General features: G+C 47.0%; 1 protein-coding gene across 7 annotated transcripts in view; it reads left to right on the top strand.

Annotated features, from left to right (window-relative positions):
- Positions 1–27,338, top strand: part of LOC140912354 (uncharacterized) — a 121,957-nt gene that overhangs the window by 37,264 nt on the left and 57,355 nt on the right. For all 7 annotated transcript variants that reach the window (XR_012159274.1, XR_012159273.1, XM_073346609.1 and 4 more), the window contains 12 exons: positions 327–566; positions 5,910–6,149; positions 7,363–7,590; positions 11,202–11,423; positions 12,463–12,525; positions 16,269–16,331; positions 16,966–17,022; positions 18,373–18,449; positions 18,796–18,860; positions 20,481–20,704; positions 21,767–22,026; positions 23,203–23,328. Coding sequence is in view for 5 of the 7 variants with exons in the window: in XM_073346609.1 (XP_073202710.1) it covers positions 327–566; positions 5,910–6,149; positions 7,363–7,590; positions 11,202–11,423; positions 12,463–12,525; positions 16,269–16,331; positions 16,966–17,022; positions 18,373–18,449; positions 18,796–18,860; positions 20,481–20,704; positions 21,767–22,026; positions 23,203–23,328 (1,865 nt within the window). In the remaining 2 variants the exon portion in view is untranslated. The remainder of the gene's footprint in view (positions 1–326; positions 567–5,909; positions 6,150–7,362; positions 7,591–11,201; positions 11,424–12,462; positions 12,526–16,268; positions 16,332–16,965; positions 17,023–18,372; positions 18,450–18,795; positions 18,861–20,480; positions 20,705–21,766; positions 22,027–23,202; positions 23,329–27,338) is intronic.

The following is a 27,338-nucleotide window of genomic DNA, read 5'->3' as shown; positions in this document are numbered from 1 at the left end:
TTCAGGGACAATTTCAGGGGCACAGAGGGGCTGTTTCCTCCATGCAACCCTGAGGCACAAGAAACACCAATGTGGTGTTTGGAGGAGGTCAGGCTCTGGCCTTGTCCCCACTGCCCCATGGAGCTGGCTGGGTTCAACAGAGAATCGGATAGCCCCATCCAAAGGGATCATGCAGCTGGCATGTCCCCCTGTGTGCCAGGAAGCTGGGGGAGGGGCTGTGACTCCTGAGGCATGATCTGTCCTGGAGCTCCCCCGGGGCAGGGACAGCCCCCAATAGCTTTGCCATTAAATTGAGTTATTCATAGGTTTTTGTGCCCTTTTCCTAGGGGAACATTTTGTTGAACGGCACCAAAAGCAGCTGATCGAACGAGTCTCCTCGGTGGACAAAGTCCTGGATCTGCTCCGCAGGGATGTACTGGAGCCTGAGATGTACCGGAGCCTCAGAACCAACCCGGAGACCATGCGGAGGCTGTATGAACTGGTGCAGACCAGGGACAGAAGGTTCAAGGACAGGCTGTACCAGACACTGAAGAAAAGAAACAGAGCCCTGGTTGAAGAGCTAGAGGGTAAATATATTGAGTAAATAAAATAATCTGTCCCTGTGCTCCTGGGGACAAAAAAACAAAACACCATAAGCAGCATAGCATACTGGAATAAATAGGATGCACAGACTATATATGACAGGTTTCAGAGTAACAGCCGTGTTAGTCTGTATTCGCAAAAAGAAAAGGAGTACTTGTGGCACCTTAGAGACTAACCAATTTATTTGAGCATGAGCTTTCGTGAGCTACAGCTCACTACATCGGATGCATGCCGTGGAAACTGTAGCAGACTTTATATATACACAGAGAATATGAAAAAATACCTCCTCCCACCCCACTGTCCAGCTGGTAATAGCTTATCTAAAGTGATCACCAGGTGGGCCATTTCCAGCACAAATCCAGGTTTTCTCACCCCCCCCACACAGATTCACTCTCCTGCTGGTGATAGCCCATCCAAAGTGACAACTCTTTACACAATGTGCATGATAATAAAGTTGGGCCATTTCCTGCACAAATCCAGGTTCTCTCACCCCCCTCCCAAAAACCACACACACAAACTCACTATCCTGCTGGTAATAGCTTATCCAAAGTGACCATTCTCCCTACAATGTGCATAATTAAGGTGGGCCATTTCCAGCACAAATCCAGGTTTTCTCACATCCCCCCCACCCCCATACACACACAAACTCACTCTCCTGCTGGTAAAACCCCTTCAAAACTGACCACTCTCCAAGTTTAAATCCAAGTTAAACCAGAACATCTGGGGGGGGGGGGGGTAGGAAAAAACAAGAGGAAATAGGCTACCTTGCATAATGACTTAGCCACTCCCAGTCTCTATTTAAGCCTAAATTAATAGTATCCAATTTGCAAATGAATTCCAATTCAGCAGTTTCTCGCTGGAGTCTGGATTTGAAGTTTTTTTGTTTTAAGATAGCGACCTTCACGTCTGTGATTGCGTGACCAGAGAGATTGAAGTGTTCTCCGACTGGTTTATGAATGTTATAATTCTTGACATCTGATTTGTGTCCATTTATTCTTTTACGTAGAGACTGTCCAGTTTGACCAATGTACATGGCAGAGGGGCATTGCTGGCACATGATGGCATATATCACATTGGTGGATGTGCAGGTATACGAGCCTCTGATAGTGTGGCTGATGTTATTAGGCCCTGTGATGGTGTCCCCCGAATAGATATGTGGGCACAATTGGCAACAGGCTTTGTTGCAAGGATAAGTTCCTGGGTTAGTGGTTCTGTTGTGTGGTATGTGGTTGTTGGTGAGTATTTGCTTCAGGTTGCGGGGCTGTCTGTAGGCAAGGACTGGCCTGTCTCCCAAGATTTGTGAGAGTGTTGGGTCATCCTTTAGGATAGGTTGCAGATCCTTAATAATGCGTTGGAGGGGTTTTAGTTGGGGGCTGAAGGTGACGGCTAGTGGTGTTCTGTTATTTTCTTTGTTAGGCCTGTCCTGTAGTAGGTAACTTCTGGGAACTCTTCTGGCTCTATCAATCTGTTTCTTTACTTCTGCAGGTAGGTATTGTAGTTGTAAGAAAGCTTGACAGAGCTTTCTGACAGAGGCATGCAGGTAGGAATAGCGGTCAGTAGGTTTCCGGTATAGGGTGGTGTTTATGTGACCATTGTTTATTAGCACTGTAGTGTCCAGGAAGTACATCTCTTGTGTGGACTGGACCAGGCTGAGGTTGATGGTGGGATGGAAATTGTTGAAATCATGGTGGAATTCCTCAAGGGCTTCTTTTCCATGGGTCCAGATGATGAAGATGTCATCAATATAGCGCAAGTAGAGTAGGGGCTTTAGGGGACGAGAGCTGAGGAAGCGTTGTTCTAAATCAGCCATAAAAATGTTGGCATACTGTGGGGCCATGCGGGTACCCATAGCAGTGCCGCTGATCTGAAGGTATACATTGTCCCCAAATGTGAAATAGTTATGGGTAAGGACAAAGTCACAAAGTTCAGCCACCAGGTTAGCCGTGACATTATCGGGGATAGTGTTCCTGATGGCTTGTAGTCCATCTTTGTGTGGAATGTTGGTGTAGAGGGCTTCTACATCCATAGTGGCCAGGATGGTGTTATCAGGAAGATCACCTATGGATTGAAGTTTCCTTAGGAAGTCAGTGGTGTCTCGAAGGTATAATGTCACGGCTAACCTGGTGGCTGAACACCTACAAGATCTCTGTCAAGCTTTCTTACAACTACAATACCCACCTGCAGAAGTAAAGAAACAGATTGATAGAGCCAGAAGAGTTCCCAGAAGTTACCTACTACAGGACAGGCCTAACAAAGAAAATAACAGAACACCACTAGCCGTCACCTTCAGCCCCCAACTAAAACCCCTCCAATGCATTATTAAGGATCTACAACCTATCCTAAAGGATGACCCAACACTCTCACAAATCTTGGGAGACAGGCCAGTCCTTGCCTACAGACAGCCCCGCAATCTAAAGCAAATACTCACCAACAACCACATACCACACAACAGAACCACTAACCCAGGAACTTATCCTTGCAACAAAGCCCGTTGCCAATTGTGCCCACATATCTATTCGGGGGACACCATCACAGGGCCTAATAACATCAGCCACACTATCAGAGGCTCGTATACCTGCACATCCACCAATGTGATATATGCCATCATGTGCCAGCAATGCCCCTCTGCCATGTACATTGGTCAAACTGGACAGTCTCTACGTAAAAGAATAAATGGACACAAATCAGATGTCAAGAATTATAACATTCATAAACCAGTCGGAGCACACTTCAATCTCTCTGGTCACGCAATCACAGACATGAAGGTCACTATCTTAAAACAAAAAAACTTCAAATCCAGACTCCAGCGAGAAACTGCTGAATTGGAATTCATTTGCAAATTGGAAACTATTAATTTAGGCTTAAATAGAGACTGGGAGTGGCTAAGTCATTATGCAAGGTAGCCTCTTTCCTCTTGTTTTTTCCTACCCCCCCCCCCCCAGATGTTCTGGTTTAACTTGGATTTAAACTTGGAGAGTGGTCAGTTTTGAAGGGGTTTTACCAGCAGGAGAGTGAGTTTGTGTGTGTATGGGGGTGGGGGGGATGTGAGAAAACCTGGATTTGTGCTGGAAATGGCCCACCTTAATTATGCACATTGTAGGGAGAATGGTCACTTTGGATGAGCTATTACCAGCAGGATAGTGAGTTTGTGTGTGTGGTTTTTGGGAGGGGGGTGAGGGGGTGAGAGAACCTGGATTTGTGCAGGAAATGGCCCAACTTTATTATCATGCACATTGTGTAAAGAGTTGTCACTTTGGATGGGCTATCACCAGCAGGAGAGTGAATCTGTGGGGGGAGGGGTGGAGGGTGAGAAAACCTGGATTTGTGCTGGAAATGGCCCACCTGGTGATCACTTTAGATAAGCTATTACCAGCTGGACAGTGGGGTGGGAGGAGGTATTTTTTCATATTCTCTGTGTATATATAAAGTCTGCTACAGTTTCCACGGCATGCATCCGATGTAGTGAGCTGTAGCTCACGAAAGCTCATGCTCAAATAAATTGGTTAGTCTCTAAGGTGCCACAAGTCCTCCTTTTCTTTTTGCAGACTATATATGGTTACAATAAACTACTTAAGATACACACAGAGACTTCTCATAGGCATGTATACAGCTTTCAGTATGCGGTTACAGTAGAACATTGAATCCGCAATGATAAAATACACAGAACTCTATACATATGTATAAGAAAACGTTACAATATTATATGTAACGAAAAACATCTACTTCTTAATACTGACACTCTGTGAATGTTGGCCAGACAATTACAGAATGGGTGGGGTGGATCGCACTCAATTGCAGTCATCCAGCTTTATTAGCAGACACACCCAAGCAGTCTTATAAAATAGAAAGGAAATTAGACTTACACTCCTTCACCAATCCCTCTGCCTCACCTCAGTTCCTTCTGCTCTGTCTGCCTTTGCTACGATCTTACTCTCTGTCACTGCTGCTTCTGCCCAGTTGCCTTCTCCACTGCTGTTGAGCTTCTCCTGTTGCTTCTTTCCTGGTCTCTTCCGCTCTCACGCACCCAAGGATACCAGTCTGTCAAAGCCTCATTATATTCAGTTTCTGGCCTCCTCTGATTGGTTCACCTTTCAGGCTTGGATTAGCATAGCCTCCTCTGCTCCTCCCTACGTGGGTGGCAACTGTCCAGCCATCACTTCAGCCAGGCAGGCGGTCGAGCTTCATATGCTGGTTCTGAACCCACTTATACAGTTTTTGTTAAGGGCAAAGTATATCTACACCTCATCTGAGGTTTCCCTCTAAAGTGGTATCTGACTTCCATATTTACTTACCTATGTTACACCAGTCTCAAATAGGTAAGAGGAGAGATATGAGAAGGGCCTTGGCATTTTACATTGACAGGTCTAAACAGTTCCATTTGTCAACCCAGCTATTTGTTGCAGTCACAAAGAGAATGAAAGGTCTCCCAGTCTTGTCTCAGAGAACTTTGTCATGAATAGCCTACTGTATTTGCTTATTCTACCCCCTGGCTGAGGTAACCCTGCCAAGCAAAGTAAGCATACATTAAACAAGATTGCTTATACATGTTTCTATCCAGGATATTTGTAGATCAGCAACTTGGTCTTCATTCCACATGTTTGCATCCCATTATACCATCACTGAACTGTCTAGGGAAGATGCTAAATTTGGGCAAGTTATCCTCCAGTCTTAGTCAGATAGATTGCCATCCCTCTCCCTGCTTTTATGGCTTGTGAGTCACCAAGATCAAAATGCATATATGCCATCACTTGAAGAAGAAAAAAATGGTTACAAACTTGTTCCATAATTATTCTTTGAGATGTGTTGCACATGTCCATTCCACAACCTGCCCTTCTACCCCTCTGCATTGGAGTTTTGTGGCAAGAAGGAAATGATGAGGGCAGGTATGGCTCAGCCTTTTATACTGGCATGCAGTGGGTGAGTGATGTCAGAGGATGATTAAGTTGCCCTAACGGATACCACTGCAGGAAAAATTTCTGATGACTGTGGATGGCGGAGGCACCCATCAAGAGTGTAATGGAGATGTGCAACACCTCTCAAAGACCAACAGTTACAGAACAGGTTAGTAAACTTTTTTTCCTTTAACAAGGTATCACCATGCATAAAAACAAAACACAGACAAATTCCAAAGAATGCAGCACAATCCATGGTGTGGAACTATGGGTGAGCATGCTTATAATTCATGTAAAGGAAGCTGACCTGAGCTGGTTTTTCCTATGCTCTCCTGTAGGGGGAGCAGAGTGTCTCATTTTTCTAGGTCTTCTAGCTCTGAGGCTCACAGAGAACCTTTAACTCAGTGACTTCATGTTTTTAACTCTTTCTCTCAGGAGAACATTTTGTTGACCGGCACCGAGAGCAGCTGATCCAGCGAGTCTCCAATATGGACAAAGTCTTGTTGCAGGTCACAACAAAGCCTGGGCAATGCGGGAGCATCAGAACTGAGGACACTGACTCAGAGAAGATGCGAAAGCTGTATGAGCTGGTGCCGAGCTGGAACAGAGAATGCAAGGACCGACTCCACAAGTTGCTGAAGGAAACGAACCGAGCCCTCATCAAAGAACTGGAGGGTAAATGAATGGAATCAAGAAAATTCCCTCCCACTGCACTCCTAGGGACCTGCACCCTGAGTGCATCCCAGTGGGGTATTTAGCTCATCTCTCTAGGTCTTTACACCTCAAGCACCATGGTGGTATTGGGGCTGGCCAAGGATTTTAAAGTATCCCGAGTAGGACAGGAGCTGTAACTGATGTATAAATTGCTATGGGGTGTTAACCCTCACAGAATAGTGCTGCTTTTACAAATCCTAGCTGTTCCTGGAGCCAGCCTCCTCCCAGCTGCCTATCCTCCTTCTGTGCCCCAAACTCAAATCACCCCAACCTGCCTTCCCCTTCCAATATTCCTCCTGGATCATCCCAATATGCAAGTGCTGGAAGCTGCTAGAGCAAAGGCAGAAGTTAGTGCTGCACCTCGATACGCAGCCTTAACTCTGACCATCTCCTCAACTCATCATCGGCCCCAGAGACATATCTGAGATCAATATCACTGTGAGGGACTTATCAATTTCTCTCTACCCTGCTGATGCAGCCAGGAGTCCAGCAAAGGTCCCATCCCCACTTCCCAACAGCCAAAACCTGCTCTCTGTCATTCCCGTCTTAAGTTCTTGTGCTGTGTTGTTGGGTGGTTGTTAAAGAGTTTCTGTGCCCTACCTCAGAGGTAGCTGCATTTCTATAGTGTATAAGTGGTCCCCATCTTTACTACCTTTGTAGCTCTTAGGGAGTCACCTGGATAAGACGGACTAGAGAAATAAAGGAGTTTTGTTACCTGGGCCTGCATGCTGCCCTGTCCATGTAGCGCGCATGGGGAGCCCGAAGGGACCTTCTTTCCTTGTGCAGGTGCCAGGCACAGCACTGAGAGGAGCAAAGGGGGCTGCTCCCTCCATGTGACTCTGGGGAACAATCCACCCCATAGCACTGGCAAGGAACAGGGACTCTGGCTCTGCCCCCCGGCCCATAGAACTGGGTGGGTGTAGTGTGGAAGCAGATGGGGACCAAAGGGATTGTTCAGTTGGGCATGTCCCCCTGTGTGCTGGGGAATGGGGGAGGGGCTGTGACCCTGGAGACTCAATCCATCCTGGAGCTCCTCCTGGGGACAGTGCAGCTTTGCTCCAGACCCTGCTCAAGGCTCTGAGTAAACAACCCCAGAGAACAACCTACCATGGGATCCGTAATTCACAGCACTGTTTTATGTTTTGTTTTTGTTTTTATATGTTCCCTTATTCAGAGGGGCACTTTGTCGACTGGCACCGAGAGCAGCTGATCCAGCGAGTCTCCAATGTGGAAGCTCTGTGCAGGAAAGTGCTGAGCACTGAGCAGTGCCAGAGCATTGTAACTGACCCCCTGAAGATGTGGAAGCTGTACAAGATAGTGCCGAGCTGGGACACATGGCAAAAGGACCGGCTCTACCAGGCACTGAAGGAGACAAACCTAGCTCTTGTTGAGGAATTGGAAGGTAAGTAACTGGTGCAAAATAAATTGAAGTTCCCCAAGCCCATCCCAGTGGGAGGGCTACCTCATAGAATCAGAGAAGATTAGGGTTGGAAAAGACCTCAGGAGGTCATCTAGTCCAACCCCCTGCTCAAAGCAGTACCAATCCCCAACTAAATCATCCCAGCCAGGACTTTTGTCAAGCCTGACCTTAAAAACCTCTAAGGATGGAGAGTCCACCACCTCCCTAGGTAACCCATTCCAGTGCTTCACCACACTCCTAGTGAAATAGTGTTTCCTAATATCCAACCTAGACCTCCCCCACGGCAACTTGAGACCACTGCTCCTTGTTCTGTTATCTGCTGTCACTGAGAACAGCCTAGCTCCATCCTCTTCGGAGCCCCCCTTCAGGTAGTTGAAGGCTGCTATCAAATCCCCCCCTCACTCTTCTCTTCTGCAGACTAAATAAGCCCTGTTCCCTCAGCCTCTCCTCATAAGTCATTTCCCCAGCCCCCTAATCATTTTTGTTGCCATCCACTGGACTCTCTCCAATTTGTCCACATCCTTTCTGTAGTGGGGGGACCAAAACTGGACACCATACTCCAGCTGTCGCCTCACCAGAGCCAAATAGAGGGGAATAATCACTTCCCTCGATCTGCTGGCAATGCTCCTACTAATGCAGCCCAATATGCCGTTAGCCTTCTTGGCAACAAGGGCACACTGCTGACTCATATCCAGCTTCTCATCCACTGTAATCCCCAGATCCTTTTCTTCAGAACTGCTGCTTAGCCACTTGGTCCCCAGCCTGTAGCGGTGCATGGGATTCTTCCGTCCTAAGTGCAGGACTCTGCATTTGTCCTTGTTGAACCTCATCAGATTTCTTTTCGCCCAATTCCCCAATTTGTCTAGATCACTCTAGACTCTATCCCTACCCTCCAGCGTATCTACCTCTCCCCCTAGCTTAGTGTCATCTGCGAACTTGCTGAGGGTGCAATCCATCCCATCATCCAGATCATCAATAAGGATGTTGAACAAAACTGGCCCCAGGACCAATCCCTGGAGCACTCCTCCTGATACCAGCTGCCAACTAGACATCGAGCCGTTTATCACTACCTGTTGAGCCCGACAATCCAGCCAGCTTTCTATCCACCTTATAGTCCATTCATCCAATCCATACATCTTTAATTTGCTGGCAAGAAGACTGTGTAACAAAAGCTTTGCTAAAGTCAAGACACATCATGTCCACCACTTTCCCCATATCCACAGAACCAGTTATCTCATCATAGAAGTCAATCAGGTTGTTCAGGCAGGATTTGTCCTTGGTAAACCCATGCTGACTGTTCCCGATCACTTTCCTCTCCTCCAAGTGCTTCAAAACAGATTCCTTGAGGACCTGCTCCATGATTTTGCTGGCATCTCTCTAGGAGTTTATCCCTTGCCCATCACTGTGGTATCTGGGCTGAACAAGGTTTACAGATTCCCCCTTTGGTACCAGGGAAGGAGCTGTGAATGAGTTATTAATGGCCCAGTAGAATTAACCCTTGGTTAACTGCACTAGTGACCATGGATTTGCAGAATGACACAGCTTCTAAAACCTCCAGCCATTGCTGGACCCACCCTCATCCTAGCAGCCTCTCGCCCTCTAAACCCTCTTTCCTAAAACCACCCCACCTTGCCCTACCCCTTCCAATATTCCTCCTGGATCATCCCATTAGACAGGTGCTGGGAGCTGCTATTGTGTTAGCTGGACAAGGGCTGCGGGCCCAGGAAATGAAATGAGTGGCTCTCTTCACCAGGAAACAGTCATAGCCTGGGGTCTATGAGCTGAGAGCTTAGCTGCCATGGTGAATGCACTGTCAGAGTCACAGGAGGGAAAAGAGCTGGACAGCAAAAGTGGGGAAGGGCTTAGCTGTGTGTTTCTGGAGTTCACAGGAATGAAGGTGGGCAGGTCAGCCACAGACAAGTGCTGCTCTGAGCCCTCAGTTGCTATCCGCCCATCATGGCATCTGACTGGTCTCTGGTCAACCAGTTGTTGCTGTGTAACTGTTCTTCAGCTGCTGCACCTCACCCCACAGGTAGCCATATTTCAGTACAGGATGAGCAATCTCCATCTCTACAGTCCGTAAAGCATTTTGAGATTCCTCTTCATAAAAGGGATGAAAGAAATTAAGGTTCTTCTCTGAGGGGCTCTGTATTATTCTCGCTTGTGGGGTTTGGCTCCTCAGCACTGGTGTGGTGTGGTGTGGCTCCCTTGCATCCCCTCCAAACCCTGCTTCCAGTCATTTATAATGTCCTTTCCCCTAGTTCCTAGCACATGAGGGGCTCTCCGAGTAGAACAAACAGACGAATGAAAGGTCCTCTCCCCTCTCTTCCCCTTATGAGAAAGGGGAATCCGAGTGAAGACAAAGAAAGGCAAATGTCCTTCAGGCAGTCTTTCTGGATTCAGCCCTTTGGGCTTGGTCTAGCCGCAGCTCTATTGTCTTTAGTGGGGTCTACCTCCAGCCTCTCCTCTTGGGCTGTCCTGCTTCACAGTCGGTCTGTGCAGCTTCGAGAGAGGTGAGGCCTGCAATGGTCTCCCTCTCAGCTGACCTGTCTCTGTTCGCAGTCTCTGTGGGGGAGCAGCTCTCCTCCTGTTCATCACCTCTTCCTGTGGCAGGTTTTCCCTTTTTAAGCTCCCCCAGTCAGGCAGAACAAGCCTTACAGTGCACCTTGTTAGTGCCCAACAGGCCCAGATGGCTCTTTTGTCTCTTCTCCACTGGAGCGAGAGCACATCACTTCACAGCTGGGCAGTAGAACTGCCTTCAAAAACCCTGTCCATTGCGGGTCGGGGGACAGGAGGGCTCCTTTGTGGTGCTTATGTCATGTCCTGCTTATAGTGCAGAGAGCCAGTTGGGTGAGACTCAAACCAACTGAGACTGAGGTGATGTGGTCTGATTGGGAGAAGCAACAGGAAGAGATGGTGGGGGTGATTCCTGCCCCTTTGACTGAAGGTGTGCACCCACCTTTGGCTGGTTGGGTTCACCATCTCGGAGTCTAGTTTGAATCCCGGCTGTTACTAGGAGGCCAGGGAGCAGCAGCAGCCAGGTTGGCTTTTTCCATCTAGACGGCTGGGAGGCTTCAGCTCCTCCTTCTGGACACAGACTTTGCCACTGTTATCCCTGCCTCTGTCCCCTCTGCATTAGAGCTACTCAGGGCCTGCATCTGGTGCAGAATCTGACAGCCCACTTGCTAAGCAGGGGCCATTTTGTGAGCAAACCTGCACCCTACAACCTGCACTGGCTGCCTGTGGGTCTCTACATTGATCTTGGTTTTGACCTATAAAGCCCTAAATGCCTTTGGACTACCCTCTACCCACCTCTCTCCCTGTGGCACACTGCTCCTGTTACGGTCAGCAAAGGAGACCTTTGCTACAAGAGAGAGGGTGGCTAGCAGGGCATTCCCTCTCAAGGCCCCATCCCTTTGGGACTCATTGCAGGTGTCTGGAGTAGCCCCAGTGTAATGGCATGGAGGTCAGGTCTGGATGTACAGGATGGGCTAGGGAGTTTTTATTGTAGTGTGTATAAATCAAACTAAATAAATGATAAAATCAGTAACTGACTGTTTTTTTTTTTTTTTTGGTGCTGTCCTTCTCCCCAGGGAAACATTTTGTTGACCGGCACCGAGAACAGCTGATCCAGCGCGTCTCCCATGTCAACACAGTCCTGAATTTTCTCCATGGGAAGGTGCTGAACAGGAAGCAATACCAGAACATCAGAACTAAAACAATGAACCCAGAGATCATGTGGAGGCTGGAGTACCAGGGCTTCCTCTGCCCGACATCGACAGCAGCTAACAGAGACCTCATTGGAAAGTCACAGAGTAAATACATGACACCAAGAAAACATGCTCCCTCTGTGCTATGAAGGGGCGGTACCCAGTGCTCATCCCAAAGAGGCCACTAGCTCATCCCTCACCCATCACTGTGGTATTGGGGCTGGGACATGTGTGTTCAAGCAGCCCCCTCAATACTGTACAATGTGCAGCTGTGTGGAGCGCGGGGAGATTATTTCAATATTTGGTGCTGTTGGGTCCATTCCAGGCAAAACTAGCTCCAGCTGCACAATCCAGAGCTGGGCATCCCTCACCCCGACAGGCCAGGGTTTTGTTATCCCATCAGCTGCAAGCCCCTCCCCGTCATGGCCTGGGGAGTGATGCAGACACAAGTGATGGGGCTCTGATTTGCCCTGTCTCACAGAGGAGCTGTTTGTACCAGTCACATCAGCTCTCAAACCCCTCTCCGCTCTGGGGTGAGGGGCTCTTACATCTGGGTTTTTCTCTGGGCCCAGATCTAACTCCAAAGGGGTGTGGGGTGCGGGGGGGGGGGCGATGTGGAGAAACTACACTAGAGAGCAGCAGTGATTGGTGAGCACAGTAAGTGATGAGGCTGCAGGTACCTCCCGCTCCTCTCACCCCGACCTCCTGCCCTCTCTGCTGGGTGAGCACTGTTTGATAGTGAAAAACTGGGACCCGGGGTTGGGGAGGGGGAGAAAATGGGGAGAGGGCTTCCCTCTGCCTCCCTGGGACCCTCTACAGCAGCGTGTGCAGTGGGAGTGTCGATAGTTGTCCCTCTCTGCCCCCTTCACTATTGTCTCCCAGACCCAGCTTCTCTCTGCCCCCTCCCCCCGACTCTCACAGCTCTCCTTTTATAAGGTCTGGCAGGTGAGGGGAGAGAAGGGACTTGGGGTCCCATGAGGGAGGGGTCTCCCCCACAGGGTGGGAGGGGCAGCTCTTGGGGGTGAGTGAAGCTGGCAGGGTCCATGGCCATTGGGGGTGTCATGTCCCCTTTTAATACCCCTGCTCCAAGGGCTCTTAGGCTCCATGAGACTGATGCTGTCTGTCACTCTTTCTCTGCTTCTAGCCCTCCTTTCCTCCCTCCCTGAAAATCAAGGTCCATCTGCTAACACTGGGTTCAGAGTTGTGGGTAAGTTATTGCATGGCTCCATTAACCCTTTGTTAACCACACACAGGGACAAAGCAGGTTAGTCTGCAGAATAACTGTGTTCCTAAAACCTCCCATTGTCCTGTAACGGGTGGCCTGGTCCCCTCGCTGCTGCCTGATCGTCCCTGAAAGCTTCCCATTGTGACCTACCCCTACTAGAACCCTTGCTGACTCATTCCAGTATGTTGGTGATAGCATCTGTGTGATCAGAAACTAATTTTGTCTCTGGAAATGCCATTACCCCAGACAGCCTTAACTCTGCTCTCTCACCATGTCCCTGAATCTCTCCCATGCTCCTTGCAAGGCAAGAGTGTGTCAATGTAAAGTGTCAGTATCCTATTAGGTAACTTCTCAATCTCTCTATCCCAGCGGTGTCAAATACCCAGCCTGCTTTGTATATTTGAAACCCCTGATGATTACCATGAATACCATTCCATGGCCATTGGTGATTCCCTGTTCTGTTCATTCCCTATGGGGCACCTGGCATTGGCCACTGTCAGAAGACAGAATACTGGGCTAGATGGACCTTTGGTCTGACCCAGTATGGCTTCAGCCCTAGCATTCCAACACATCTAGCATTTGATACTTTGGAATCACCCTCAAAAAGGATTATTCTAGTCCTACAGGGTTTGCAACCAGAAACCAAGAACAACAAAATCAGGTTGAATCCACCCCTGGGCAAGCAATTCTAAGAAAGCTGACAAACTATCAACTTCCCCTTGAGGGATTTTCATACTCGCCCTGCTCCAAACTCATTGGTAGTGGCAGCTGCTGTTCAGAGAACAAACTGAGGTAAATTCCATTCTACCCATTCTGATAGAAAGGGCCAAAAATTAGATACCCTGGGTAGGAAAGTTTTCTCCTCTGCTACATTGAGCATTAGAGTGTCCAACTACCAGGCAGTAATGTCTCGGTATCAATACCACCTAAGGGAGATGATTGGTCTATTTGCAAAGTCTCTGCCAGAAAAGCAGAGGAAACTGGCCAGAACATCCATTTTGGAAGGCCAGCCAGTGGCAAAACATGATTTAAAGGCTTGTTTGACTTCTGAGATGCACCTTCCAGTGTGGCAGTTTCAGCAATTACACTAAGATATAAGTCTTGGCTTCACTCTTCTGGTCTCCCTCCCGAAAACAGAACCAGGGTGGAAGATCTTCAATTTGAGAGGCATGGATTATTCAGTGCTGGAACTGATGAACTTCTAGAAAAGATAAAGGACACTGTGTCTACAGCTGGATTGCCTAAGATCTCTAAGTCATTGAGGAGGAGGTTTGATGTGCCAATGTTCAGGTATCACAGGCAGCAATACCAATTGTCTTTGTCTTATTTAGTGAAAAAGAAACAATATCAGCAGAAACCCCTTGCTCATCTTCAGCAGAGAAGGGAAGAATCATAGAATATCAGGGTTGGAAGGGACCTCAGGAGGTCATCTAGTCCAACCCCCTGCTCAAAGCAGGACCAATCCCCAATTTTTGCCCCAGATCCCTAAATGGCCCCCTTAAGGATTGAACTCACAACCCTGGGTTTAGCAGGCCAAAGCTCAAACCACTGAGCTATCCCTCCCCCCCGAGACTTATAAGCCCCATCCTGAAGGGAAATTAGTTTCATCATCTACTTATGCACCAGGTCTCAGATTTGACGAGATCCTTGAAAACCTCTGAGCAATTTCTACCCAATCACTCATTTGCCTGCCTCCCCCCCCCCACACACCTTCAGAAACCATCTTTCTCACTCCTTCAACACTTGGAGTGCCATCACTATGGACAGATGGATTCTGGAGATTGTCCAAAGGCTTTTCCATTCAGTTCAGTACCCCTCCCACCCCCAACCCTCCCCTTACAGTATGGGCGAGACAATAATGATGTTCAGACCTCCTAAAGATATCATAAGGAGTCTGTGTCTCCTAGCAACCACATATTTATTGACCCGTAAGAGTGATTGGATTTGCCACCCAGACCCACCATAATGGCATATGGCAGCATGGACCACAGGAGTCTGTTCTGCTCAAAAAAAGTTCAAGACACTTTCTCAAACTCCAAGAAACAGCCAACCTGCAGGTGTTATGACCTTAAGTGGAAAAGGTTCTCTTAGCTCTGAGCATAAACCCAATTTCAGCTCCTGTTCAACCTGCATTGGAGTACCCACTTCATTTGAAAAAAGAAAAGGAGTACTTGTGGCACCTTAGAGACTAACCAATTTATTTAGTCTCTAAGGTGCCACAAGTACTCCTTTTCTTTTTGCGAATACAGACTAACACGGCTGCTACTCTGAAACACTTCATTTGAGATGCTTAAGGCTTTTCTTATCCATGAAAGTGGCATCATGTGTTAATTGACAATGAGATTGTATTTAGTCATGACTCTGTAAATAGATTCCTGAAGAGACTAATGAATGTCTACCCTCCAGTCAAGGAACCTACACCAACACGGGACCTCCTTCTCATACTTAGCTCATGAAACTGCCCTTTGAGACTTTGGGAGGTGAGTTAAGACAGTCTTCATTGTGGCCATTCTATCTGCTAGAAGGGAAGAGTTACAAGCTCTTATGGATGACCCACCATTTATAGTCTTCCACAAGATAAAGGGGTTCTTCCCCCTCACCCTAAACTCCTCCTCACAGTGGTAACAGAATTCTATCTCAAATATTCAATTCACTTGCCAGTACATTTCCTAGCCCTCACCCTCAGTCGGGGGAGGTGAAGTTACACGCATTACACACTCCTACGTGGCTCTGTCCCTCTTCCAAGAGACCACCAGAGCAAAGGCGGCTTCCATGGCCTACCTTAGACATGTCCCAACTTTAGAGATCTGCAGAACTGCCACCTGGAGCTCTGTTCACACCTTCATGGAACACCACTGCCCTGATCTGGCATCCAGATTGGAGCCAAATTGGTAAGGCCATATTACTATTACTGTTTAACTAGGACTCCGCATCCCACCATCCAGAGACAGGAGTGCTGCTTATCAAACTGTCCCATGAGAGGGATCGTGCTGAGGCCACTGAAAGAAGAAATTAACGTTATTCACCTGGAGCTGGAGTTCTCAGAGATGGACTCTGCACATTCCTACTCCCTGTCCACCTTCCCCACTTCCTTAGGGTACTAGTTACAACTTTGGACTTGAGGAGGTGGTGGAAGGAACCAAGGTGACTGGAGCGCCAGGCCCCCTTTCCTAGCCAGACCCTCAGCACATACAGGCAGGGCAAGAATAGGGCAGGAGGGTGCTCCAAAGGGCACTGCTGTCCACCCTCAGAACTGTATCGTTGGCGTATTCCATGAGTGGGAATGTGCAGAGTCAACTTCAAAGAACTCCAGTTTGTGCACGTGCATGGAAATCTTTCTATCGTCTTTTAGGTTTACAGGCTGAGAGCTCTTCCTGGGCAGGGGACTCTGCCTTGCCATAGGCCAGTACAGGGTGCTGCAGTGATGGAAAAATAATAGTACAATGAAATTTTCACCTACTGCCGTCCAGTTTCAAACCTCTGTTTTCAAGGAAAGATGTGGGCAAAGTGGGAGGTAGTGTTGCCTAGTGGATAGCACACTGGACTGGAACTCTTGGTTAATCTGTTTGGAATCACTCCAAGTTTAGATCTGTGTAATTGAGATCAGAATCCAGCCCTGACTTCACTGACTCAGTGAGGTTGTTCTGGATTTACACCAGGTTCACTGAGGTCAGAATTTGGCTCAGATTGTTTGGAATTTTGTCAGTTTCCATTTTTCTTTTCAGGATGCATCGATGAAGACAGTGACTCCGACCCCAATTCTGCTGCAAAGACAGAGGCAGCAGAAGGTGGGTGGTGCTGATTGTAGCTCCACCTCTCTCTCTCTCTCTCTCTCTGTCATGCACACTCACCTATCGCAGCCACATGCATTTCTGCTCTCACAGTGCCAGTGGGTCCACTTTATTCCTTGCAGTTACCATTTGGTATAAGCAATTCGGCTTGTGCACAGCCTCCAAGTGCAGTAGGCTCAGGATTCTCTTTCACTTCCTGTCCCAAACTGCTATTTGTGCAGCATCACTGGGTGGCCGTTCGCCAGCTGCTGTGCCCCACCCCAAAAGTGGCTACATTTCAGCACCAAAGTGAGCGATTACTGTGCAACACTGCTGTGCATTTGTTAACCAGCTGCCCCAACCCCAGAAGTAGCTGCATTTCTGTGCTGCCAAACTTCTGCCATACTGCACAGACCCATAGGTCTGATCTGGGTGACAGGGAGGTGGGAGGATATTGGGCTAGATGGGCCTGTTGGTCTGATCAGGGGCAGCAGGAACGGGTCAGGATATAAGGCTAATTGACCCCATAGGTCTGCTGTGCCCCACCCCAGAGGTGGCTACATGTTTATCCCTGGAAAGCAGTTTGGGATGGAAGGCGCCTGGGAAATAGACAATAATGACATTATTATTATTATTATTATTCACTCCCCAGAGATCATCTGGAAACAGACCCTCCTGCCCTCCACTGGGTCTGCGGCTGGTGCTGCAGGTGAGTGAGGTTCAAATTGCCCAGAGTTGCAGGTGGTTTGATGGGCCTCGCTCATGGCTGAGCAGAAAGAAACAAAACGTCCCCTCCACCTGTTGTTCTGACCATCCCCTGATCCGACCCTGCCACCACTGCCCTCATCACCCGCATCAGGTTTAATCTCCGGTGCTTGCAGGATCACTCTGGGCTCTCCCCTCCCTATTCTGCCCCCACCCCACATCCTGCCCACTCTTCTCCCCTTTATGCCTTGATCCTGTCAGGGTTCCCTCCCCACTCTGAACTCTGGGGTACAGATATGGGGACCTGCATGAATGACCCCCTAAGCTTATTTCTACCAGCTTAGGTTAAAAACTTCCTCAAGGCACAAATTCCCTTCCTTGTCCTTGGACAGTATTGCTGCCACCACAAAGTGATTTAGACAAAAATGCAGGAAAAGGGTCACTTGGCGTCCCTGTTTCCCCAAAATATTCCCCCAAACCTCTTCACCCCTTTTTCTGGGGAGGCTTGAGAATAATATACCAACCAATTGGTTACAATGTGAGCAGAGACCAAACCCTTTGGTTTTTAGGACACTGAAAATCAATCAGGTTCTTAAAAGAAGAACTTTATTATAAAGAAAAAAAGTAAAAGAATCACACCTGCAAAATCAGGATGGAAGGTAACTTTACAGGGTAATAAAAAGATTTAAAACACAGAGGACTCCCCTCTGGACTCAGCTTCACAGTTACAAAAAACAGGAATAAAACTACCTCTTAGCATAGGGAAAATTCACAGGCTGAAACAAAAGATGATAACCTAACTCATTTCCTTGCCTCACTTACAATTTCTATAATTCTTAGATGGATTATTCCAGGTATATTTTCAGGAGATGTTGTCCCTGCTTGGCTTCTCTCTCCCTCCGGAGAGGGAACAAACAAAGAAAGCATAAACAAAACCTCCCCCCGCATATTTGAAAGTATCTTCTTTCCTTATTGTTCCTTTTAGTCAGGTGCCAACTGGGTTATTTGTGCTTCTTAACCCCTACAGGTAAAGATTCAGTACAGCTGCTCAGGAGGGATTTTATGCTACCCTTATCTGTATGTTTATGACAGTCCCCCTCACTGAACCCATCTATCCTGTGCCGCCCCACCTTCTCCCTCAACACAGAGCCCTTCCCCCAGGCCTTGCGAGCCCAGTGGCCCCTGCACAGCAGCAGCATCAGAGCTGGGTTAATGCACAGAACAGATCCATCCATGGGGGAGTTTGCCGATGGAAATGCCCAGATCCCATTGCTGTGCACGGGGGATGGGGGCTCATTATCCAATGCTGTGAGAAGGTGAGATGTGAAAGGGCCTTTCCCCCTCTCTGCTGCAGGAGAGACCAGCCGGAGCAAGGATTCCAGCAGGGACCCCTGGGGACAGGACAAATGTGACTTGTGTCCCAGAGAGGAGGTAAAGGATTGTGGGATCACTCAGATCCTTGTCTGTCGGTCCATCTATTGCCTCACCCTTCTCTCTATCTCTTCCCCTCCCTCTCAGCCATACCTCTGAGAATTACACCACTGCCCAGACCGGGGCATCTCTGTCCCCTGGGAAATGCACCAAGGGAATGACTGACTGTGGGGCTGGAATCCAGCTGGTCAGAGTCCCCCCTGCCAGCCACGCTGCCAGGGTCCCAGGCCATGGAAACAGCCCCCAGCTGAACACTTGGCCACAGCTGCTCAGATTCCCTCTGCAAAGAGCTCTGCAGTGGGAAATCCCCAGTGGGGCCAAGTTAATGCCAGTTCCTGTGTTTTAGGATCCTCCAGAAGAAATACACCCTGAGACTGTTCGGGGCCCAGATGGGAACCAGGAGATGTACAGGTAAGAGCTGGGGCTGGGAGTTCGGTGTCACCCCCTCTGCAGCTGTCTGTGTCTGGGAGCGCAGGCCAGCTCCTATCACACTGAGTGCGCAGCATCCCATGGGGTGGGCTCAATGTCCTGCGATGCCACGCAAACAGCCTGGGACACTGTTTTCGCCTTCCTCTGTAGCATGGGGCACGGGTCACTTGCTGGAGGAGTCTCTGCTCCTTGAAGTCTTTAAACTACGATTTGAGGACTTCAATAGCACAGATATAGGTGTGAGGTTTTTTGCAGGAGTGGTGGGTGAAATTCTGTGGCCTGCGTTGTGCAGGAGGTCAGACTAGATGATCATAATTGTCCCTTCTGACCTAAATATCTATGAATCTATGAACCTTCTGTTTGTTAGCACCTCCATAAGTGTTATTTTTATAACCTCCCCCAAAACCACCATCACAGACCTGCACAGCAACGTGGTCTACAGTTTTCTCCAGTCCTCAGCTACTTTCCCCTGGGAGAGGAAGACGAAGAGATTTTGCCACCCTGAGCTCTGACTTCTTCCCAACTCTGCCAGCCCCCCCCCCACCCCGCTCTGCACTTCCTTCCAGTTCTTCTTAACTGTCCTCTCAGCTAATGGGATACTTAGCTATGATTTTGTAATTATAATTAGCAATATTAGAATTGGAAAAGTTGCAGAAAAGGGCAACAAAAATGATGAGGGGGATGGAACAGCTTCCACGTGAGGAGAGTTCAAAAAGACTGGGACCTTTCAGCTTGGAAAAGAGACAGCTAAGGGGGGACACGACAGAGGTCTATAAAATTGTGACGGGTGTGAAGAAAGTGAGTAAGGACATGTTATTGACGCCTTCACATAACGCAAGAACTAGGGGTCACCAAATGAAATTAACAGGCATCAGGTTTAAAACAAACAAAAGGAAGTACTTCTTCACACAATACACAGTCAGCCTGTGGAACTCCTTGCCAGAGGATGTTGTGAAGGCCACAACTATAACTGGGTTCAAAAAAGACCTAGATAAATTCCTGAAGGATAGGTCCATTAATGTCTATTAGCCATGTTGTTCAGCGATGCAATCCTATGCTCTGGGTGTCCCTAGCCTCTGATTGCCAGAAGCTGGGAGTGGACAACAGGGGATGGATCACTTGATAATTGCCCTGTTCTGTTCATTCTCTTTGAAGCATCTGGCACTGAATACTGTCAGAAGACAGTACACTGGGCTAGATGGACCATTGGTCTGACCCAGTATGGCCATTCTTATGTTCTTAGCTTATCAGCCTCCAGTCTGAGTAGGTAATGAAGTACTCCACTCCTCCATCAGGTCTTTCCTGTGGGAACTGATTAATGCTTAAGTGATTGGAGTGCTGGGCCAGCAACTAGCTTTCAGTCTTCCAGTGAGACTGACTCTCCTTAACTCCTAACAGGGATGGAGTCTGAGAAGGTCCAAGTGTTCTCATTATCACCCAGCTTTTGTTGTTGTATATAGAGTAATCCTGATATCAAAGCACAGGGCTGAGCTGGAGCTAGAGTTAAGGAGATAAATGTGAGGGCACCTGGGGTCAGTTGGAAAAGGTAGTGAGATGGTTCCAGCCAGTGCTGTTTAACCCTTTTCTCCCCATGCTCTGCAGGGTTCACCTCCCAAGGGCAGGCTCGTTCCGTTGCTCTGAAACTGAACTGGGGTTTGAGGTGATAGCAGCCGTGACCATCCAATATGGATACGACTCCTGGGATCGGCGAATGAGCACATCTGAAAAGCAGCAATGGATGGTGTCCAGCCCTTTGTTCAACATCAGGGTAGAACCACCTAGGGCCGTGGCAGCCGTTCACCTCCCGCACTTCCTGTGCCTTGCAGGTACGGTAGTAAAATACTGCTACAAACGGCATTCTATAGCTCCTTTCAGCCACACAGGAGATTTCCATAAGCCAGGTTTTTAAAGGTATTTAGATTAATAGATTCCAAGGCCAGAAGGGACCATTGTGATAATCTAGTCTGACTTCCTCCATAGCACAGGCCAGAAAAGTTCCCCAAACGTATTGCCTATCTTTTAGAAAAACATCCAATCTTGATTTTAAAATTGCCAGTAATGGATAATCCACCACAAAGCTTGGTAAATTGTTCCAATGGTTAATTACTGTCACTGTTAGACCTTTCTCTGCTGGACTGAGGAGCCCATTACTACATATTTGTTCCCTATTGGGGTTCTTATAAACTATGATCAAGTCAGTTCTTTGTTAAGCAAAATAGATTGAGCACCTTGAGTCTCACTATAAGGCATGTTTTCTAATTGTTTAATCATACTTGTGGCCCTTCTCTGAACTCTCTCCGACTTATCAACACCCTTCTAAATGTAAGGTGCTACATTTAGGGAAGAAAAACCAAATGCACAAATACAAAATGGGGGATAACTGGCTTGGCAGCAGCACTGCTGAGAAAGATCTGGGAGTGGTGGGGGGTCACAATCTCAACATGAGTCAGCAATGCGATGCTGTTGCAAAAAAAGCAAATGCAATTTTAGGTTCCATTTACAGAAGTATAGTATGCAAATCACGGGAGGCGATAATACCGCTCTACTCAGCACGGATTAGGTCTCAGCTGGAGTACTGTGTCCAATTTTGGTCACCAATGTATAGAAAGAATGTAGGAGCAGAGCCATGACAAAGATTATTCCAGAGCCATGGGTTCAGTAGGAAATTGGGCAAAGGTCATTTGATCTTTTGGGACAGGAAGCAAGAAACACTGGTTTCAAAATGCTGATCTCACACTGGGGAGAGCAAATGAGCAGTGAGCTGTCTACAATGGACATTTCCTCCAGAGCAGGGAACAGAGTCCTGACTCTCAAGCCCTGATCCAGCCATTAGGCAGCTAGGGGAACAAGACAGGTAAAATCTCACGTTCTTTGTTGTCCTTCAACAGCAGCAGAGGTTGACATTTCTCAGCTTCAAGTGGCCCATTTTGTTGACTGGGGGATGATCCTGGAAAGTCCAACACGGGTGAGGCCGTTCCACGCCGTGCTGGAGAACCCCAGCTTCTCTCCAATTGGACTGCTTTGGAAACAGATCTATTCTAAGCTATTTCCTCCAATACACACCCTGGTGCTGCTTTATCGGTCCAGCAGGGCTGCAGATGTAACCCTCCACCTCTACTTGATACCCAGTGATCTCTCACTAGTACAGGTAAAGGAGAATACAATAATAATATACTGTAGATATACATTGTCCAGATCCACAAGCTACACTTGGGCTGAGAAGAAGGAGTGAGTTGCAACATCCTCTAGCATGCACTGTAGTGAAATAACTGCACAAACCAGTGCAGTGATGTGTGCTTCTGAGGGCCGAGTGACTCCAAACTCACTCCCCAGAGTGTAATTCTACCTCGGAAATGTTAGAAAGGATTTCCGTTGAATCTGAGTGAGTTATGTCCAGTCCCATGTGACTGGGATGGGACATGCTGCCTACCTGGGCCACACAGATAAGGAAGACAGCTTAGGCAGAGAGCTCTGGAGTTCTGGGCTGGGTTTATATATGGGAAGGAAGGCAGCCGGGTATGGCTAAACAGCCAGATGGCTAGACAATTAAGCAGCTACACAGAGGAACGAGTGCATCACATGCAGCCCTCCCCTCCCCCAGGGTTACCGCCTGTGCATTGCTCTATGTGTACATAAAGGCTTTCTCACATGCCTCTTTGAAGCCCCGTGTGAGGACCGAAGAGACTGTCTGTCTCAGGCCTTTGGAATCGTTCAGGACTGTCTTGGCCTCTCTTTGCTTCTTGGAGAAAGAAGGCCTGAGATGCTCATTATGTGAAATAAGGCCTGCTGCTGTCCCCACCCCACATCCCTGCTGTTTATGGTACTGCCATCAGGGATATCCTCCAGTCTTAGAGGTTTTTAAGGCCCGTCTTGACAAAGCTCTGGCTAGAATGATTTAGTCGGGGTTGGTCCTGCTTTGGGCAGGGGGTTGGACTAGATGACCTCCTGAGGTCCCTTCCAAGCCTAATCTATGATTCCATATATAGTCTGGTCTCACCTGGCTTTGTTGGAGGCCCTCTGGAAGGTACAAAGCTGGTTGCTGTCAGTTCTTAGTCCCTTAATTTAATATGGATCCAGCCATGAAATGAAGATGGGGAGCAGATTTGACTTTCCTTATTGGGAGCAAAATCACACTAAAAATGCAGGTTCCTCAAGGTTACTCCTCACTTGCAGCTTTTGTAATGCCACTGCCCCTGGGATCACAAAGACTCTTCTCCCCGTTGGCTGCGATGTAGCAGTTAAAAAGGAATCTGGACCCTTTCTCCCCTGGGCCCATCCATCTCTCTTTGGATCTCCAAGGAATAATGGTGCTTGTACTTCACAGGCAATTGAGGACAATGAAATGAAGTACCAGTCAATAAGGGTGCGCAAGCCTTCTAAAAGCAAGCCCCTACGCTTCGGCTCTTGTTCTTTTGTATCCAGTCCCTCAGAAATAGAAGTGACACCTAAGGTATGTAAAATTTAAACTCTCTGCTTCCATTGAGGATTAACAATATTAAGGTCTGCTGTGATAACTGGGTCTGCAAATTTACCATTATTGCGAGCTCAACTGTAAAAAGTGAGTGTAAGTTCATGAAGCGTCAAAATAACCCATAACAATCAGTACTGATGGGAAAAGGTACAGAAGGGAGACAGACTGAATTAGTCCAAACAAAAAGGCCCTCAGGATCTAATGCAAGGACTGTGTTAAGATCATGCCTGGTAAACAAGAAAATGTGGGACTAGAAATCAATGAACTAAACTTGGTGTATCAGATAGATATTCATAGATATTTTATTTAGGCCAGAAGGGACCATTATGATCATCTAGTCTGACCTCTTGCACAATGCAGGCCACAGAATTTCACCCACCACTCCTAAAAAAGACCTCACACCTATATCTGTGCTATTGAAGTCCTCAAATTGTAGTTTGAAGACCTCAAGGAGCAGAGAATCCTCCAGCAAGTGACCCGTGCCCCATGCTACAGAGGAAGGCGAAAAACCTCCAGGGCCTTCCAATCTGCCCTGGAGGAAAATTCCTTCCCAACCCCAAATATGGCGATCAGCTAAACCCTGAGCATATGGGCAAGATTCATCAGCCAGATACTACAGAAAATTCTTTCCCGGGTAACTTGGATCTTACCCCATCTAAAAACCCATCACAGGCCATTGGGCCTATTTACCATGAATATTTAATTACCAAAACCATGTTATCCCATCATACCATCTCCTCCATAAGCTTATCGAGTTTAATCTTAAAGCAAGATAGATCTTTTGCCCCCACTACTTCCCTCGGAAGGCTATTCCAAAACTTCACTCCTCTGATGGTTAGAAACCTTCGTCTAATTTCTAATCTAAATTTCCTAGTGGCCAGTTTATATCCATTTGTTCTTGTGTCCACATTGGTACTGAGTTTAAATAATTCCTCTCCCTCTCTGGTATTTATCACTCTGATATATATAGAGAGAGCAATCATATCTCCCCTCAACCTTCTTTTAGTTAGGCTAAACAAGCCAAGCTCCCTGAGTCTCCTTTCATAAGACAAGTTTTCCATTCCTCGGATCATCCTAGTAGCCCTTCTCTGTACCTGTTCCAGTTTGAATTCGTCCTTCTTAAACATGGGAGACCAGAACTGCACACAGTATTCCAGGTGAGGTCTCACCAGTGCCTTATATAACGGTACTAAAACCTCCTTATCCCTACTGGAAATACCTCTCCTGATGCATCCCAAGACGACATTAGCTTTTTTCACAGCCATATCACATTGGCAGCTCATAGTCATCCTATGATCAACCAATACTCCAAGGTCCTTTTCCTCCTCCGTTACTTCTAGTTGATGCATCCCTAGCTTATAACTAAAATTCTTGTTATTAATCCCTAAATGCATGACCTTACACTTCTCACTATTAAATTTCATCCTATTCCTATTACTCCAGTTTACAAGGTCATCCACATCCTCCTGTAGGGTATCCCTGTCCTTCTCTAAATTAGCAATACCTCCCAGCTTTGTATCATCTGCAAACTTTATTAGCACACTCCCACTTTTTGTGCCCAGGTCAGTAATAAAAAGATTAAATAAGATTGGTCCCAAAACTGATCCTTGAGGAACTCCACTGGTAACCTCCCTCCAACTTGACAGATCACCTTTCAGTAGGACCCGTTGTTGTCTCCCCTTTAACCAATTCCCTATCCACCTTTCAATTTTCCTATTGATGCCCATCTTATCCAATTTAACTAATAATTCCCCATGTGGCACAGTATCAAACGCCTTACTGAAATCTAAGTAAATCAGATCCACTGCGTTTCCTTTATCTAAAAAATCTGTTACTCTCTCAAAGAAGGAGATCAGGTTGGTTTGGCACGATCTACCTTTTGTAAAACCATGTTGTATTTTGTCCCATTTACCATTGACTTCAATGTCCTTAACTACCTTCTCCTTCAAAATTTTTTCCAAGACCTTGCATACTACAGATGTCAAACTAACAGGCCTATAATTACTTGGATCACTTTTTTTCCCTTTCTTAAAAATAGGAACTATGTTAGCAATTCTCCAATCATACGGTACAACCCCTGAGTTTACAGATTCATTAAAAATTCTTGCTAATGGGCTTGCAATTTCTTGTGCCAATTCTTTTAATATTCTTGGATGAAGATTATCTGGGCCCCCCGATTTAGTCCCATTAAGCTGTTTGAGTTTCGCTTCTACCTCAGATATGGTGATGTCTACCTCCATATCCTCATTCCCATTTATCATGCTACCATTATCCCTAAGATCCTCTTTAGTCTTATTAAAGACTGAGGCAAAGTATTTGTTTAGATATTGGGCCATGCCTAGATTATCCTTGACCTCCACTCCATCCTCAGTTTTTAGCGGTCCCACTTCTTCTTTCTTTGTTTTCTTCCTATTTATATGACTATAGAACTTTTTACTATTGGTTTTAATTCCCTTTGCAAGGTCCAACTCTACTTGACTTTTAGCCTGTCTCACTTTATCCCTACATATTCTGACCTCAATAAGGTAGCTTTCCTTACTGATCCCTCCCTTCTTCCACTCCCTATATGCTTTCTGCTTTTTCTTAATTACCTCTCTAAGATGCTTGCTCATCCAGCTTGGTCTACAACTCCTGCCTATGAATTTTTTCCCCTTTCTTGGGATGCAGGCTTCCGATAGCTTCTGCAGCTTTAATTTAAAATAATCCCAGGCCTCCTCTACCTTTAAACCCATAAATTCTTCAGTCCAATCCACTTCCCTAACTAATTTCCTTAATTTTTGAAAGTCAGCCCTTTTGAAATCAAAAACCCTAGTTGCAGATTTTTGTTAATCCTTCCATTCAGTTTGAACTGAATTAGCTCATGATCACTTGAGCCAAGATTATCCCCTACAACCATTTCCTCTATGAGGTCCTCATTACTCACCAAGACCAAATCTAAAATGGCATCCCCTCTAGTCGGTTCAGCAACTACTTGCTGAAGGAATCCATCTGCTATCGCATCTAGGAAAATCTGAGCCCTATTATTATTACTAGCACTCGTCCTCCAGTCTATATCTGGGAAGTTAAAGTCTCCCATGATCACACAGTTTCCATTAGTATTTACTTTATTAAAAACATTAAAAAGGGCTCTATCCATATCCAAATTAGATCCCGGCGGTCTATAGCACACCCCAAGCACTATCCCAGGGGAGGCTCTAATAGTTTTCTTCCCCAATTTAATTGTTGCCCAGACAGACTCAGTCATATCCATTTCATCGCTTCTTATTTCTTTACATTCTATCTCATCATTGATATACAATGCTACTCCACCACCTTTACCTTTATTTCGGTCTTTTCTAAACAGCACATACCCTTCAATACCTGTAGCCCAGTCATGACTACTATTCCACCAGGTCTCTGTTATACCTATATCATCTGGTTTCACTTCCTGCACCAGTAACTCTAGTTCCTCCATTTTGTTACCTAGGCTCCTTGCATTAGTGTACAAACATCTTAATTTTTGCTGTTTGGCCTCACTCACATTCTGTACCCTATTAGGCACGGTTATTTTACTACCAGTATAACCTATTCGACTTGTATCTACACTGCCCTTCCTCCTACCTACAGCTGTATCCACTCTTACTTCATTTTCTTTCCACTCTATGCTAAATTCTGGCGTGGAGATTACCTGGACATCTCCCAATCATCTCCCCCAAATTCCTAGTTTAAAGCTCTCTTAATCAGTTGTGCCAGCCTCCATCCTAGAAGTCTATTTCCTTCCCTACTCAGATGAAGTCCATCCCGAGAGAACTGTCCTCTATCCATGAATGCCTCCCAATGACCATACATCCCAAAGCCCTCCTTATAGCACCACTGCCTAAGCCATCTATTGATAGTCATAATCTTGTCACACCTTTGTTGCCCTTCTCTAGGAACAGGCAGAATCCCACTAAAGATCACCTGAGCCTCAATTTCCTTAAGCGTCCTCCCCAGCCTAGCATAGTCTCCCT

The sequence above is a fragment of the Lepidochelys kempii genome, chromosome 6 (genome assembly GCF_965140265.1).
Source record: "Lepidochelys kempii isolate rLepKem1 chromosome 6, rLepKem1.hap2, whole genome shotgun sequence".
NCBI lineage: Eukaryota > Metazoa > Chordata > Testudines > Cheloniidae > Lepidochelys > Lepidochelys kempii.
This window is presented reverse-complemented; position numbering and strand designations above follow the sequence as displayed.